General features: G+C 42.8%; 1 protein-coding gene and 1 long non-coding RNA gene across 10 annotated transcripts in view; one reads left to right on the plus strand and one right to left on the minus strand.

Annotated features, from left to right (window-relative positions):
- The window catches only part of DCLK1 (doublecortin like kinase 1), a 347,909-nt gene that overhangs the window by 151,634 nt on the left and 179,096 nt on the right, over window positions 1-17,179 (minus strand). For 6 of the 8 annotated variants that reach the window (XM_039547110.1, XM_039547101.1, XM_039547119.1 and 3 more), the window contains exon 4: window positions 14,954-15,053. In XM_039547110.1, coding sequence (XP_039403044.1) covers window positions 14,954-15,053 — 100 coding nt within the window. Of the gene's footprint in view, window positions 1-11,883; window positions 12,464-14,953; window positions 15,054-17,179 lie in introns of those variants that run through there. The other 2 variants (XM_039547162.1, XM_039547170.1) reach the window with 2 other exon arrangements.
- Window positions 1-17,179, plus strand: part of LOC120409323 — a 52,975-nt gene that overhangs the window by 894 nt on the left and 34,902 nt on the right. For both annotated transcript variants that reach the window (XR_005601254.1, XR_005601255.1), the window contains exon 2: window positions 12,904-13,025. This is a non-coding gene — a long non-coding RNA (uncharacterized LOC120409323). The remainder of the gene's footprint in view (window positions 1-12,903; window positions 13,026-17,179) is intronic.

A 17,179-nucleotide genomic window follows, 5' to 3' on the forward strand; every position in this document is an offset into this window, starting at 1 on the left:
GGGAGGTGGTAGAATCTCCTTCCTTAGAAGTTTTTAAGGTCAAACTTGACAAAGCCCTGGCTGGGATGATTTAGTTGGTGATTGGTCCTGTTTTGAGCAGGGGGTTGGACTAGATGACCTCCTGAGGTCCCTTCCAACCCTGATATTCTGTAATTCTGTGATTTATGCTGAAGGTACATCATACAAACTCATGATGACTAGAGAAAAAATTGAAGCTTCTCTGTACTACATGGTCAAAGAATTACCTGTCAAAGGATCAAAGTGTTTCTGTTTTCCAAATAGTTCAGATTCCAGTCGTCCCTAGAGTAGAAGGGATCCATGGAATATAATAAATATAAATATGAATGGACTGGGCCAAGACTACAAGTATTTTATTTTACACTACATTTCCTACAAAACTAATTAACAACAGAGAGGAAATGAATTATAACAAGATGGACAAAAAAAACCCAAAAACTAGACAAGGCAGGCCAGTCTCAGAAGTACTCTGAAATCAAAAGAGGAGGTTACTTACCTGTAACAGGAGCTTCTTCGAGGTTCATGGTTCCTATTTGGATTTCGAACATGTGGGTGTACGTGCGCATCATCCATGCACCAGAGCTGAAAGGTTTTTGTAGCAGTGTCCATTGTCCCACACGGGTGTCATGCACCCCCTCATGCTCTCCGCCAAGGGTATAATAGGCCATGTGGCTTGACGCCTCTCCGGTACCCTTTTTACCACTGAATGGTCAAGTCCACAGCAGAGGAGATGGAGGGAGGATATTGGAATCTGAATAGGAACCACACATCTCAAAGAACCTCCAGTTACAGGAAAAGAACCTCTTCCTCTTCTTTTTTGAGTGATTCCCTATATGGATCCCAAACATGGATGAGTAGTGAGCAGCGTGGCCATGGGTAAAGGATGTGCTCAGGAATGTGGTCTGTTGTATAGCACAGCCCACAGCTGCATCTGTAGCTAGCATAATGAGACATGAAAGTGTGCATGGAACACTACATTGCTGCACTTCAAATGTCCTGTCAGGAGATGTTGGTGAGGTGAGCCACCGTGGCTACTTGTGCTAGTGTAGAGTGTGCCATGATGACATCGGGGGCATTACATTGAGAGTGTAGCATTCGCAAATGCACCTGGACATCCATTTGGAAATGCGCTGTGAGGAGAGGGGCTTGGCCATTAAAATGGTTGGCAATCACTACAATGAGTCTTGGTGATGGGCCCAGGGCATGGGTTTGGTGAAGTTAGAATGTCAATGCACATCAGATGTTGAGGTTGTGGAGGACCCTGTCCTAGTAGGAGGTGCGGGGTTTGGAGCGGAATCCCGGGAGGTGGATACACTGATTTAGGTAGAACTCCAACAGCACTTTAGGAAGGAATTTAGGGTGGAGAGGTAAGGAAACTTTATTTTTATGGAAGATGATGTAAGGGCAGATCAGCCATCATGGCTGTCAGTTCACTGACCCATCTAGCCACGGTAAGGAGGTTACTTTCATGGAAAGATGGGAAAGGGAGGACATTGCCAGAGGCTTAAAGGGTGGTTTCATGAGAGTGGAGAGAATGAGATTAAAGTCCCATGAGGGTGTGTGTTTGAGTATGGGCAGGAAGGTGTTCAGCAGACCTTTTAGGAAGTGCATGGTATTAGGGTGTGAACAAGGACGCACTGTCCATCAGGGGGAGAAAGGCACTGAGGGTTGCTAGGTGGACCCATATGGAGCTGAGCGGTAGGCCCAACTGAGTTTGAGACAGTAGTCAAGGACTATAGGTATGGATATCATACGCAGTGGGCATTGGTGATGGTGAGCCCAGGAGATGAAGCACTTCCATTTTGTCTAGTAGCAGGCCCTGGTGGATGCCCTCCTGCTCTAGGTAAGGAGATGTCACACTGTGGTGGAGCACGCTCGGTCTATTCCCGAGTTCATCCAAAAACCAAGCTGTGAGGTGAAGAGGGCCGGAATTGGGATGTCGGAGTTGGCCCTGCTCTTGTGTGAGGAGATCTGGTAGCATGCGGAGGTGCAGTAGTGTGTAGGTGGAGAGGTTCAGGAGGTCTGTGAACCAAACTGATGTGGCCAAAATGGGGCTATGAGGATCACAGTCACTTGATCCTGGCAGACCTTGTGCAAGACTTGTGGAAGGAGGGGAAGGGGGGAAAAGGCATAGTGGAGGGAGTCTGTCCAGGGAAAGAAAAGGGTGTCACCCTGTGAGTACTCCCACACAGTTTGCGGTTCTCTCAGGTGGCAAAGAGGTCCCAGTGCAGCGTGCCTCACTGGCAGAAGAGGCACTGGAGTATTGCATCCTTCAGCTCCCACTCATGGTTCAAACAGAGCAGGGGTCCCCAACGCGGTGCCCGCAGGGGCGTCTAAGTGCGCCTACGTACTGGCTGGTGGATGAGCATCCGCCGAAATGCCACAGACAAGCTGCGTCATCCAGAGGCGTCACCGCCAAAATGCCGCCAATTTTCAGTGGTATTTCGGCGGCGACGCCTCTGGATGACGCTGCTTGTCGGCGGCATTTCGGCAGCGACGCCTATTGATGTTGCCGCTTGTCAGTGGAATTTCGGCGGATGCTCGTCCGCTGCCACAGTCCTCCATGGCTCGAAGGTTGGGGACCACTGAAATAGAGAGTGTCCGGCTAAGTACATCTGCCAGGGTGCTTTGGGTGCCTGGGAGGTACGTGGCCTGGAGTGAGACTTGATGCTTCAGTCCAAAGGTGGATGGATTCTGAAGAGGTAGGGAGACTTGGCACCACGGTGTTTGCTGATGTAAACTACTGCTGCAATGTTGTAGGAGAGTAATTGGATGTGCTTGGCATGTATGAGGGGAAGAAATGCTTGGTAGCGGCAGGCGAGATGGACTGCCCACAGCTCCAGGACGTTTATATGCATCCTGGCTTCCCGAGACATCCAGACCCACTGTGCAGTATGGCGGTCAAGGTTAGCTCCTCAAACCACAAGGAAGGTGTCTGTTGTGAGCGTGGCTTGTGGTATAGGAGTTTGAAAGGAGTAACGACTTGCCAGGGGATCAGGACTTTGCTGTCCAGGCAGTCGTGATGTGGAAGTAAGTATCTTTCATGTCGAGAGCCACAAACCAGGCTCCTGGGGAGAGGGAAGGGATACAGTAGAACCTCAGAGTTATGAGCACCAGAGTTACGAACTGACCAGTCAACCACACACCTCATTTGGAACCAGAAGTATGCTACCAGGCAGTAGCAGAGTGTGAGGGGTAGAAAATACTGTACAGTACACACATGTAAACTACTAAAAAAATAAAGGGAAAGTTTAAAAAAAAACATTTAATAAGGTAAGGAAACTATTTCTGTGCCTGTTTCATTTAAATTAAGATGGTTAAAAATTTTCTTTTAAAAGTGATTTTCTTCTGCATAGTAAAGTTTCAAAGCTGTATTAAGTCAATCTTCAGTAATAAACTTTTGAAAGAACCATCATCATCATATGGAATTTGAATTTCTGGATAAAGATGTTGAGCACGCAAAGGCCCTCCACCCTTCTTGGGATAAGGAAGTACAGGAAATAGAACCCCTTCCCCTGTAGTGAGTGGGACCAGCTCTATGGTGCCTTTGAGGAGAATAGTGTTGGCTTCTTGTTGGAGGACTTGATGGGAAGAGTTCCCCCCCACCCAGAGGACAACTAGGGGCTGATGATGTGGAAGTGACAGGAATTCTATATAGTGTCCATGGTGGATGATCTCTAGTACCCAACTGTCCATGGGGATCTTGCCCCAATTGCAGGCGAATAGGGCAAGACAGTCCTCAAAGATTATATGGGGTGCCAGAGGAAGGGATGGTAGTTGGGTTGTGGTTCTTGACAAGTATATCAAAAGTGTTGTTTGGATTGTTGGGGGGAGAGTGTCAATGGGGTGGTTGTGGAGGTGGGGTAGTGTGGTCTCTAGGAGGTGCCATGAACATGGCACCTCCTGCTGACTTTTGTAGTATGCCAGATAGGGGGCCTGTGGTCAGGGACGGTATAGTTGCTTTTACTACCTGCATCTTGGCACTGAGAGATGTCAGGAGATCTGAGTCTGGTGCGAGAGTCCTTAAGAGAATGAAGGGATGCATCAGTCTTGACACTGAAAATTTTTGAAAAGGAGGTCCTCTATGGTGGTTTGAACTTCCATGGGGAAGCTGGAGGACTGCAGCTACGAGTCTCTACAGAGCACTACTCTGGTTGCGAGCAAGCAGGAAGCAGCATTGACCGCATCAATGGCAACTTGGAGGCCTACCTTCCCCACCAACCAACCCTCATCCAAAGTGCCGGGAACTGCTGCTGGTGCTCTGGCGGTTCCTATCCTTGAACTCTGCTAGGTTCAAGTAATTATTAAAGTCATATTTAGCTAACAGGGCTCAATAGCTGGCAATCCTGACCTGGAGCCCAACAGAGGAATAGGTTTTCCAGCCTAGCAGGTCCATCTTTTTAGCTGCTCTGTCCAAGAAGGTGGATTTTTGAGGGTGCTGGTGGGCTCGCTCCACCACTGTGTGGCTCATTGGGAAGTTGGGGGGAGGATGGGTAAAAAGAAACTCCTTTCCATCGGCCGAAACAAAGTATCTCCTCTCTGCCCTCTCAGAAGAGGGGAAACAAGAGGCAGGGGTGTATCACATGTTTATGACAATTCTAGGATGGTCTTGTTGAAGGGGAGAGCTACTCGAGAAGACCCCTGGGGCTGGAGGATATCCAGGAGCTGATGCAGTTCCTGGACCTCCTAAAATGGGAATCCCAAATCCTTTGCAACCTGCCGGAGCAGTCCTTGGTATTGGCGGTGGTCATCCAGTAGGGACAGGAAGGCAAGAAGAAGTGCCTTGTCTGGGATGAAGAGGCCACCATGGGAACCAGCGGCACCAGTTCCACCTCTCCCTCCTCTTTCTCATAAGCAGGTGGTGCTGGAGGGTGCAAAGGGGACAGTTGGTATGAGGCTACTGATGGTGCTTGAATCCCCAGTAGGGATCCCAGGGTGGCTAGTAGGGCCAATAGAATCAGAGAATCATAGGACTGAAGGGGACCCTGAGAGGTAATCTAGTCCAGTCCCCTGCACTCATGGCAGGACTAAGTATTATATAGACCATCCCTGACAGGTGTTTGTCTAACCTGCTCTTAAATATCTCCAATAACGGAGATTCCACAACATCCTTAGGCAATTTATTCCAGTGCTTAATTACCCTGACAGGTAGGAAGTTTGTCCTACTCTCTAACCTAAACTGCTCTTGCTATAATTTAAGGCCATTGCTTCTTGTCCTATCCTCAGAGATTAAGGAGAATATTTTTCCCTCCCCCTTGAAACAACCTTTTATGTACTTCAAAACTGTTATGCCCCCTCTCAGTTTTCTCTTCTCCAGACTAAACAAACCCAATTTTTCAATTTTCCCTCTGTTTTCTAGACTTAATATTTTTTGTGGCTCTTCTCTGGAATTTCTCTAATTTTTCCATATCTTTCCTGAAATGTGCTGCCCAGAAGTGAACACAATACTTTGGCTGAGGCCTAACGAGCATGCAGTAGAGCAGAAGAATTACTTTTTCTGTCTTGCTAACAACACTCCTGCTAATACATCTCAGAAGAATGTTTGTTTTTTGCATCAGTGCTACACTGTTGACGCTCATTTAGCTTGTGATCCACTATGATCCCCCCAGATCCCTTTCTGCAGTACTCCTTCCTAGGCAGTCATTTCCCATTTTGTATGTATGTAACTGATTGTTCCTTCGTAAGCGGAGTACTTTGTAAGGGTCTCTTGGCATAGGTGGTCCTCGCAGGTAGTGGTCCCATGGTTCCGCAGCAGGATCGTAAACTGGGGACTGACGTGACCAGCGTTGAGAGTCTGGACTCAGGTGTGAAGTGGGAGAGAATGAGGATTCTGGCTCTGAGAATCCCTTGGACTCAGAGAACGGGTTCCAGTAATGGGAGTGCCATCAGTACTGGAGGGCTGCAGTGCGGCAGAGGGACATGCCACTCGTCAGCAGCAGTAGGCATTAATCCCTTGGAAAAAGCAGGACAGAGGTAGGCAGTGGTCCAGAGAATAAAGGGGAGTGAAGGCATGGAAGGAGCAATTCCTCCATTCACAGCAGCAGTTCTAGGCGACTGAGAGTACGAGGCGTCACATGGGACAATCCCGAAGGTCCAGGTGGTGTTGGTGGTATGGGCAAGAGACAAGCCTGCATCAGCAGATCCTGTCTGCACTTCTACTTATCCTCTGTCCGGGGGAGTTTGGGAGCTGGTCCAGCAGGACTGACACATGACTTCTCACCTGACTTGGCACGGCTCAGAGAGGAAATGCTGCATTTCTGAGCAGTCCTGGAAGGGGATCTGCTCTTATGCCCATGGCCATGTTTCTTGGTCTCATGGTGGGTCTTGTCCAACTTCCTTGGTACCGCCAGATCCAGTGCTGCAGAGGTAGTCGGAGGGGCTCTCGCCGCTGGTGACGGACACTGCACTCCCAGTTCCACCAGTCCCAGTTCCCAATGCACCATTAAGAACTTCCAAAGGCAAAGTTCTCTAGCTTCCCGCATACGGGGCAGGAATGACGTCCAGACAGTACAATGGGCCACAATGTGGGCCTTGCTGAGGTTTTACAGACAATGCTGGTGCTTGTTGCTCATAGAAAATGAATGCAGGCAAGAGGCACAGTTTTTAAAGACTGGAAGCCAGGGCATAGTCCCCAGGAGTGGGGAGGGAGGAGGACTTCCCCAAATGGGGGGAAGATCTATGCTAACTATCTAACTATAATAGTAAACACGTACCAAACACAGTAAAACAGCTATCTACAACTACGTACAAGAAAAAAAACTGACAGAAGGTCACTCTTAGTTAAGCTGAGCGCGTGAAGGAACAGGGGTTCCGACTCAAGCCATATGGCTTAAGAGGGAACTGGACAGGTGTTGACCTGCACAGCCTATTATACCCTCAGCTGAGAGCATGAGGGGATGCACAATGCACATGTGGGTCAGTGGACACTGCTACTAAAACCTTCCAGCTCTAGAGCCTGGCGCACATGCGCATCCACATTTGGAATCCATTTTGGGGCCATCACTTGAAGAAGTTTGCTATAATTTTAGTATGAGGAAATAGAACATCTAGCCACTGAACAGCTTAAGGGGCCTCAGAGGAGACTGAGTCAGAGCTAATTCACAGGACACAACTAGTTGGTGGGGTTTTTTTTTCCTTTTGTTTTGCAACTTTATCAATCTGAAATGAAAGGATGGATGAAAGTCCCTCCAAGCCCACTCAAAGCAGCTTAACATAGTCAGGAGTCATTGCCTTGAGAAAGCAAAAAGTTCTATGCACATGAATGGGGCACTACATAAGCCACAGATGATGCTCCTAGGCTGCAAAACAAGAAATCATATGTGCAAAAGCAGAATCACATGAGCAAATTAGGGGTTCAAGTGCGCACACAAAACACTTATGAAGATCTGCATACCAATTTTACTTGCTTTATCCATAGTCATATACATCAATTTGTGCATGGAACTGGCAGTTAAAAGCAGGACCATAATCTTTTTGCATTTGAAAATATAACAGATACTTAATGTTGGGGGAAAGAGCTACTCATTCACAGTGACAACACTTTCCTCGCGATGATTAAAAGGATAAATGGACACAAATCAGATATTAGGAATGGCAATATACAAAAACCTGTAGGAGAACATTTCAACCTCCCTGGCCACACAATAGCAGATCTTAAAGTGGCCATCCTGCAGCAAAAAATCTTCAGGACCAGACTTCAAAGAGAAACTGCTGAGCTTCAGTTCATCTGCAAATTTGACACCATCAGCTCAGGATTAAACAAAGACTGTGAATGGCTTGCCAACTACAGAACCAGTTTCTCCTCCCTTGGTTTTCACACCTCTACTGCTAGAACAGGGCCTCATCCTCCCTGATTGAACTAACCTCGTTATCTCTAGCTTGCTTCTTGCTTGCATATATATACCTGCCCCTGGAAATTTCCACTACTTGCATCCGACGAAGTGGGTATTCACCCACGAAAGCTCATGCTGCAAAACGTCTGTTAGTCTATAAGGTGCCACAGGATTCTTTGCTGCTTTTACAGATCCAGACTAACACGGCTACCCCTCTGATACTTCAATATCCCAGTGTCTAAATCAAGTCCAAGCGGTTATGATACCAAAAAAAGAATAAAATACTGTTAGTTAAAAAATTCAGCTACAATGGAAAAAATAATAGCAAATACATTCTGCCCGCATTTTGGCATTAACTGATCACTGTTGCAATATCTGTAGGGTCTTCACTATAGTGGCTGATCTCATGCTAAGGACACCTTCACATTTGTTTCCTTTTATTTAGGGCTGGTTGAAATTTTTGCACTAATTTTTTTCCAGTTGAAAAAATGCAGTTTCATCAAAATTGAAAGGTTTTGTGAAAATAGTTTGATTTCAATGAAGTTTTTGATCTTTTGACCAAAAGAATTGACAAAATTTTCATTAAAAGAATCAAAATTATCTGTGAAAAATTTCCCAAAATAATTTCATTCAAGTTTATTTCCATGAAATATTTTGATTTTTTGACCAGATCTAATTTATTGATTAATGTTTCAGATTCTTTTTTAAGAAGTAAGAGCAGGCGAATACTGCAAAACAATTTAAAAAATTTTTGCTTCAAACCTCCAAAGTGAATTAGTTTCAACTTAACAATCCTGTTTTATTGGCTTTGATGACAGGCTACAGTAATATAAATGCTAAGTAATCATTTTCTGTGACTAGACAGAGGTAACCTTTTGTTCACAGAAACATTCATAGGAAGTGTCAGCTATGTAAACATGCATGCAAATAGTGTGAGTGAAGGTGTAGGCTGTTCAGTGTCCATGTGGCTCTCTTGACTCTGTGGTGTCCTTCCTCCTGTTTATAAAATGTTTAATCATCAACTCAGGGAGCAGAACCAGTGCCTTATAACTTATTGACCACACCTACACTGCACAGATAGCTAGGGAGGTTGTGGAATCCCCATCATTGGAGGTGATTCATTACGGGTAAAACAAACACCTGTCAGGGATGGTCTAGGTATACTTTGTCCTGCCTCAGCACAGAGGGGTGGATTATATGATCTCTTGAGGTCCCCTCTAACCCCATATTTCTATGGAAGTGTGTTAGATAAAAAGGTGAAGTGCATTACAGAAATAATTATGACAAATACAATAAAGAGAGAGAGAATACTGAATAGTCAAAGGCACAGTCAAAGCAAATAGCTTGCAAATATATATAGTGTAGGATTATGAAATATATATGATTGCATAAAGCAAACATTCAAATAATGAACATATTTATAAAATAATCAAAATGCTAGTGAATAATTCCTGAAGAGGAAAAAAGGCTTTATTTAGTAGAATACTATATCAACAGTGATTTTTATATAGCTTAGGTTATGTTTCTTTTGAGCTCATTCTCTTTTAAACAATTAACTGCAATCCAAGATATTTTTCAATACCACAAGGACCAGAACAAGTCAATAATGAGCTGTAGTATTCATCATATACTGCCACAAAACTCTTGAAGTGGGACAGTCTCGCATCATGTAGAAAAGTGTACTGAGGAGAGCTAACATTTTCTTAAAATAAAAGTTCCCTTTATACAGTAAAAGTCTAGCTCATGATGCCCTAGTTTGTTTCTGCCTCAAATACAGAATCTGTCTCTCTCTCAAGCCTGGCAGTTCACAACATATTAAAACATCACACAGCACTGGAAAACTTTATATGTATGCCTCTGTTGAAAGTACAGTTAAATCTATGAGTCTCGAGAACCCCTGGTAATTTTCCCATTGCCGAAGTGTCAGTTTCTGATGGGGACAGAGTTAGTCAGCCAGCAAGCTCCCTGCTCCCGCATCCAGCCAAAAAGCTGCTCAACACATCAGCCTGTGTTCTATAAATCAGAGCAGATGGGGATTATCATTGATTTTTCCCTTTCTCCTTTTCGTAGGCAGGACATAATCAAGGTTACAGGAATTTACCAGGTATAAACATGATGCTGCTGACCTTAATTTTTTTCTTTGTGAAATAGTAATCAGATTTTCCTGGCATAATGTTTCCTCCTGGCAAGAGGATGTAATAAAGCTGCTGGCACAAAGACTTAAGGCTAAAGACTAACATTGGCCAGCAAGTCAAGGTGAAATAGGTTTCAAAGAGTCCAGTCTTATTTCTTCCCTAGAAGAGTGTCATTTTCATCACTGTTTCCATTAACATTAATATCTGTTCTTGTCAAGTGATCTCAACTTATTTTTGCATCCAGCCATTCTATATTTGTTGGCAGCAGATATTAATTTGGCCTGTTTTGCAGTAGCCTCTTTAAAGGAGGTGTCTCAATAGGAGATGACCAAGACTTTCACACTTGTACTGTGTGATGCTTATAGCTTTGAAGCACTGAACCAATGTTAGCAACAGATGAAAATTAAACATATTATTACATCACCAACCACACAGCTTTTTACTGATGTTTTACATTACTAAGAAAGAAGACCTGGCATTAGGAGTTTGTACAAACTCAGGTAGACTCTAGATCTGGCACCATAGGCTCTGTCAACATGAAGTGGTATTATAACAAGCTGTCCTCTTGCTAATACTCTATTCTTTTTATTTATATTATTGTTTAACCCCATGTTCATCAGGCAATTTTCGGTTTGAAAGAAGAGTTCCTAAAACAGTGCTCCAACCACAAAGATGACTATGGCTATACTCTAAGGTATCAGAAACACTTGAAATTGGAAAGGCTAATGAAGGTTGGAGAACTGAGGAAGTTTCTTACTTGCTTGATAATCTGACTGAAATTGAGTGCACTTCATTGATAATCCCTTTTTAATTTGTTTGATCAGTTGCCACACAAAAAGAGTCCTGAACTAGGAGATGTTAGTGCATATGTTCTGTGTTAATGTTTTGCAGTCACAAGATGACATCCTTGGAAAGCCAAGAGAATGCACAAAAGTTATTTGAGCTTTTTGTCAGTTGTTATATAATCCTATTGCCAGCAAACAACCAACTCAGAAATAAAATCAATACAGCTCCTTGACTGAAGTACCTGGGCCTCCCACATAGTAGCTGCTACAGCTGCATATATGGCTATATATCACAGAGGTAATATAGCACAAATCAGTATTTACAAAGTGCCAGTTTTCTTTAAATATAGAAAGTAGGTAGATATCAGAATGTTCTCCTAATTTTTTTAATAAAATCAAATAAAGAACAGAAATACTCAATTTTAAGATGAGCCCACCCATAGTCTTTGGCTCAGCTATATTCTTATTCATGGAAGGGTAAGATACCAATTCGATCAAATATTGACATGGTTGCCAGGAAGTCTGGTGATGGGGTCTTTATTTACTGTGTATTTCAACGGGATGAAATCTGAGTACTGTACCTAGAAGTTAATGTCAAGGGATAGAGAATCAAAGCACTTAACACACAGTACAGACTATATATTTCCCTCTGAGAGGAATGAATAACTAAAGGAGCTCCCTCAGTTGATCACTGGTGGGTTATACAATGCCTTTTCATATGAGATTAAAAGAAGTAAGGGAAACATTGAGCTAAGGATGGGCATTTTTTCCTGATAAAATAGGAATAAAAATAAGTAGAATATTAACGTTCAAAAAAGCTTTGCCTATTAATTTCCCACCCTCCACCTTCAGTTTCTGCACATCACGTTCCTCTTCACTTCCTTTTTTCAGGACAAACTAACACAAGTGTAGTTCTTATGATCTGGCTGTAATCAGGAAGTACCAGAAATGTAGTGAAAAAACCTGTTGAAGTGGTGTTTCCAGCAGCATTCCAGGGAAGCAGAGGCAGACCTGCCAATGCTCACCCATTTGGAGTGAAACTCAATCATTGCTAATAATCTTAATGCAACTCAGACTTTTGATAAATAATTTTGCACTGTTTCAAAACAAACCTTTTGGAAAGCTCATTTATTTAATTTGTAACAGTTTTAGAGCCCTAGGGAGATGAATCTCTGGAAAGTGTGGGTGGGTGTGTCAGCCATCAACTGTAGGCTACTTGGGCAAATTCAGCATTGTAAAAACCTAAGGAAAAATACTGAACTAATTAAGTGGCTGCAAGACTTCACACCCTGCAATGAAACAGAAACGTATTTTGGGGTCAGATTTTATGATGTTTACTAATTCCTAACATAAAAACTGTGACTGCTCATTGAAGCTCTCTATATTGGAGAATCAAACAGTGCCCCACTCTGGTAAACTCTCACAAGCAGGTGACGATTTGCAGCTCATTTTTATTTTGGCCCTAGACAATAAAGGTTTAAGTGTAAATATTCCAAAAACACACACTACATCCTTGCAGACAGGATGCTATGTCAGGCAAATTGAACTAGAGAGAGTCAGGCCAAGTTGACACTTTGATAGGAGACTTCCAGAAAACATCTACATGAATGAGTTTGGGCATGTAGCTGCCACTTTTCCCTCCAAGTCAGATCTGTACAAAGGCCACAGGGTGATGCTAAGAGACACTGTGCAGCTGCAGATAAGACAAAATGGAAGTCCTGGTCATTAAAGATCACTTGGATCTTTTCACATGAGTAAGTAGTACTAACATTGCCCATCCTGGCTACATTCCAGCTTGGGCAACTGTATTGCTGCCTACTAAATTTCCCTTGTCCTAAATTTGTCTGTTGTTGTTCAGCAGTTACCATACTGCACCTCAGAGGAGGGTACAGTACATGTCAATGTGGGACAGACCCAGAGGTGAAAGTAAGCCGGTACGGCCCAGTATGGAGTACCAGTAAAAAAAAAGGTGCAGGAGTGTACCGGCAAATCAGTGGAGCATTCAGTACTGGCTTACTTTCACTTCTTTTTTGGCTGCATAACAAAAAGTTCAAACTCAAAGCTAATAAAAGCTTGGAAAGGGAAAACTCACTGTCACATTTGTTTGTTGTTTCTCTCCCTCTCCTCCTCCAGCCGTGTCAGGCAGCCTGGCTAGGCTCCGCGTTCCCCTGACCCTCCCACTCAGCAGGGACTCCAGATTGCCTCATCCAGGGGGGCAGAAAAGAATTGCCCTGGCTTTGCCCCCCGCAACAACTGTGAGTGAAATTAACAAGGATGCTAGAAATAGCCCCAAATCCTGCGGTTCAGACCGCAGGGTGAACAGCTAAGTTTAAACTGTTCCTATGCAGGCAGCAGGCTACCTGGGGAGACTTCTCCCTCAGCCTGTCCCCCCTGCTCCCTGCTACAAGCTAGAGGGGAGCCCCTGCAGCCCCTGCTGAGTGCGGGGGGCAGGGGAACAGGGAGCCTAGCCGTGTCAGGCAGCCTGGCTGGAGGAGAAGGGAGGACAAGGAGAAAAATGTGACAGTGAGTTTTCAGTTTTTCAGTTTTATTCCAATAGTAAAGTTTTATTACAGACCGTACTGGTAGTAGTAATAGTAGCTTTATTTTCTATATCTAAGTCATGCAATGGAAAGGATCCATGAAGTATGTAGGAGAGGTGGGTTGCTTGTGTTTGGACTGTACAGGTAAGAAATGTAATTTACTTTCACCCCTGATCCCACCCCTTCTGTCTGAGGCCCCGCCCCTTCCGGGGGAGGGGGGAGGAGTGGGACCCACACCAGTAAGAGCTGTATTTTACTTTCATCCCTGGACAGACCAATCCATGTGTAAAATGTTCACATTAACTCTATAATGAAAGGTTCTAAACAGATGTAAGGCATCTGCATGCGAGTGCATGCATGCAGTTCAGAATGTTACTTTCCTTGCTTACCAGTATGTAGTAACTATTTTTTCCATACACATCTCCCAGCTTAAAATATAGATACTGATAAAGGACTTTCCCCACCTTCCAAAAGCTCAAATCTGGATCCAGATAAGCCCAACAAAAAACAAAACCCCTCCAAACCTTCCAATTCAATAGGTCAGACAAATACAATTGCATTTTCTATCATATGTTGAATATAAAAATCAGAAAGTAGTGATCTTTAAACATATCTACAATGAATGTGTGTATTTCTCCTTATTCTAAGCAAAGGACTGTCCTGTAAGACTCAGACATTATGTTATAAATTATTTAAAGGGGGGAAAAAAGGTGCTGAAGATACATTTATCCAGCTGCAGAGGAAAAAATCTGGACAAGGAGAGGGAAAAACAAGCCCTTTAGTCGGTTCCTGATCTACATCACAAAAGAATGAGATAATTTGCAGGCCCCCCACCTTTTTTTTTTTTTGGTATTCCTTATGCACAAGACAACTTGCAGTTTCTTGGCTACTACTCATGGTCCAGCACTTAGAAATATCCTAATATCCTTTAATAAAGGGTAGGCAAGTTCAGACCAGAAACATGTTTTCCTCTAAGGGTCTATTTGCTCTAGTTAAGTTACGCAATCAGACTCCGAGAGACTTTACATAGAACACAGATTTCATTTAGTTTTCTATGAGGAGTTTGTCTTAATTTATCATTATTAACTGGCTTCCATATACAACATAGCTTCCTTTTTCATGCTACTCCTGGGGTGTTACCAAAATCCACATTCCAAAGATTTAGATGGGAGGGGTTGGGAGGAAAGCACTTACTGGGATTGGGAGCAAGAGAGACAATTTTAAGCAATTGTGTGATGTCAAACTAGAATAAATGTACATGGGAGATAAGCCAAGAAGGACCGGTAGAAGATCTATAACCATTCAAATTTGATTTAAAATAAAGACCATATAAAATGGGAATTTAGCCATTCACACCACCCCTGCTTCCTATAAAAATTACTATGAACTTGGTTTTAAATAGGGATTTGTTGCGAGTTAGCTGATAATAGGCCCTTATTAACCTCATCGTAAGCTTTCAGTTATTTTTGTTTTCCGTATTAGAAATCAAAATTAAAGAACAGACATTCTGATATTGTATCAAAAACTAGTATTATACTCTGAGCTGACACCATTTTGGCCTTATTTTACAGCCTAAATCAGATCTGGAAAGCTGCCCCACACTTTAATATTGTGTCTTTTTTTAAAATGTGCTATTTTCTTACCACTTTCATCTAGCAAGAAATCATCCTGGTAACGGAACTTTTCTGGTCCACATGCAATAAAAATGTCATCATCACCAAAGAAATCCTGAAGGCACATCACCTGCAAAGGAAAAGGAAAGGAATACATTCAACATGTGATTTTTCATAATAATTATAACAATAAATTCCTCCAAGTCTATAGCTGCACGAACACTCTTCAAGTCTAATGATATCAACAGAGATTCTTCTCCAGAGAAATTTCAAAGCCGTGCTTTGACCATCTGTTATGAGTAAGAAACATTTTTATGGACATTTCTGGAAGAGAGATCTAAAGAAGATAGAATCATGTAAATGTCACATTTACTACAAGATGTATCACTATGGTATGAGGCTAGAGCCTTTTGTTTACATATGAGGTTGCATTCAGTAGCTACCGGATAATTAATTTGCTTTTACAGTTCACATTTATATTCTTTGACAGCAGGTATATCAGCTAACAGTTTTGCAGGCAAAATTTACTGTGGCTATTTCAGCAAAAGCTGTGTGACAATGAAGATATGCCTTGTCAGTTTCTCTAGGCTAAATGAAAAGGGGGAAACCCCCATTTTAAGCAGTTACATATTCTCTGCCACTATCCCCTTCACCTCCTCCAAACAGCAACCCATAGAAATGTGAACCACCTTCTAGCAGACATACCTCTGAGCAATCAAGTCAGTACCAGCCAGGAATCTGACTTCATGTTGAGCAAAAGATTAAAAAAGCAAGCTGATATAGAAAGTCAGAATTGGGGTAGGGTAGATTAGTGTTCATAGCTGAGATCTCCTAACACAAGCCATATTTCATTACATTCACTCTTAACTTTGTTTTAAATAAAAGGTTTAATTTTTCCATTCTCTACAATTAGTTCACTAGCCATCCAGCAAAAGATTGGCAATGTTCCCAAATTCTATCTTTTGGCTTTTTTGATCCTGTTTTGACAACTTCTAAAAACAAATTAGAAATCTAACTACCTTTTAAAAAACAAGGGGCACAGTATGAATTATATAGATTAGATTAGAGAAGAGCTTTTAAAGTTATTACTTGTAATATCCTTTTAGGAACTTCAGCATCATTACCCCCTGGTGATTTTATTCTTTTTGATGTAGTAAACAATGATATTCTTTCTGGCTGCCCCACATCTGGCAAAGAACATGGGACCACATTTTTTAATTTTTTTTCTTTATATAATACTTTACAACTAAATATTTTTGTACCAACATCTGGACAGAAGAGTTCTATGAAAAGTGTTCATTTATCCAGTCATGCTGCACCACCAGCAGAGGGAGCAGACTCACTTTTTAGGAGTTCCACAATAATATGGGAGAGCAGGTGAATTCAGAATGACAAGATCGGAAGAGGACCGATGGTGGAAACAGAAGCTGTAACGGTTATCAAGAGGAGAAGCGAGCTGCCCCACTGAACCACATCCTCCTGCCATGCAAAGCAGGAAACCCCTGTCTTCAGTGTCTACTGCATTAAAAGATCCCTACATGACCAAATTAACCGCTGAGGGTGGGAAGGTTTCTGAAGGGATTGTTGTTCTTGTTTTTAGCAGATTGCAAAAGAATATTAATGACTGGAAAGCCAATAGTTATACATCTCTCATGCGGTACCATACCTCATGGGGAAAGTTCAAAAGACTTGAGGATTTTGGAAAGGTAACAGTCTATAGACATGGAGAATCTTAAAAACAGATGGATAGCTATACACCTTTTGACCATGCTTGCAAAGCCAGATTTGTGACATAGAATGCTTCAGGCTAGATCAGAAGCAGACAAAAAAGGGATGATTGAGATGCAGTAGTTTGCATCTCTCCACTGACTTGCCACTTAAGCAGCTTAGAGAGTTCACATTTTTCATCCTTATCTTCAAGTCCTTACAACTGCATTTCTGTCTAAGTTTTCATACCACACCCATCACCTTGGCATTGGAGCACTAGCCTACATGTACAACCTAACCTCTTATTGTGTTCCCCTCTCAACATATACTCCACCAATGATGCAAGACTCAAATATCCCCTTTGTCATTTCTTCCTACTTCCCAACTCTATGCTTTTTCTTCACAATGCCCCCATTCATGGCACACCCTTCCTTAAAAAAAAAAAATCTGTACAACCTCAACCCTCTCTTCAGTCTAGTTCCTTTTAAAGCACCCATCCTTGCCGCAATATTCACAAACGTACTGAGTTTTAGAAGTGTTCTTCATTTA

Source organism: Mauremys reevesii, linkage group 1, assembly GCF_016161935.1.
Source record: "Mauremys reevesii isolate NIE-2019 linkage group 1, ASM1616193v1, whole genome shotgun sequence".
Lineage (NCBI taxonomy): Eukaryota > Metazoa > Chordata > Testudines > Geoemydidae > Mauremys > Mauremys reevesii.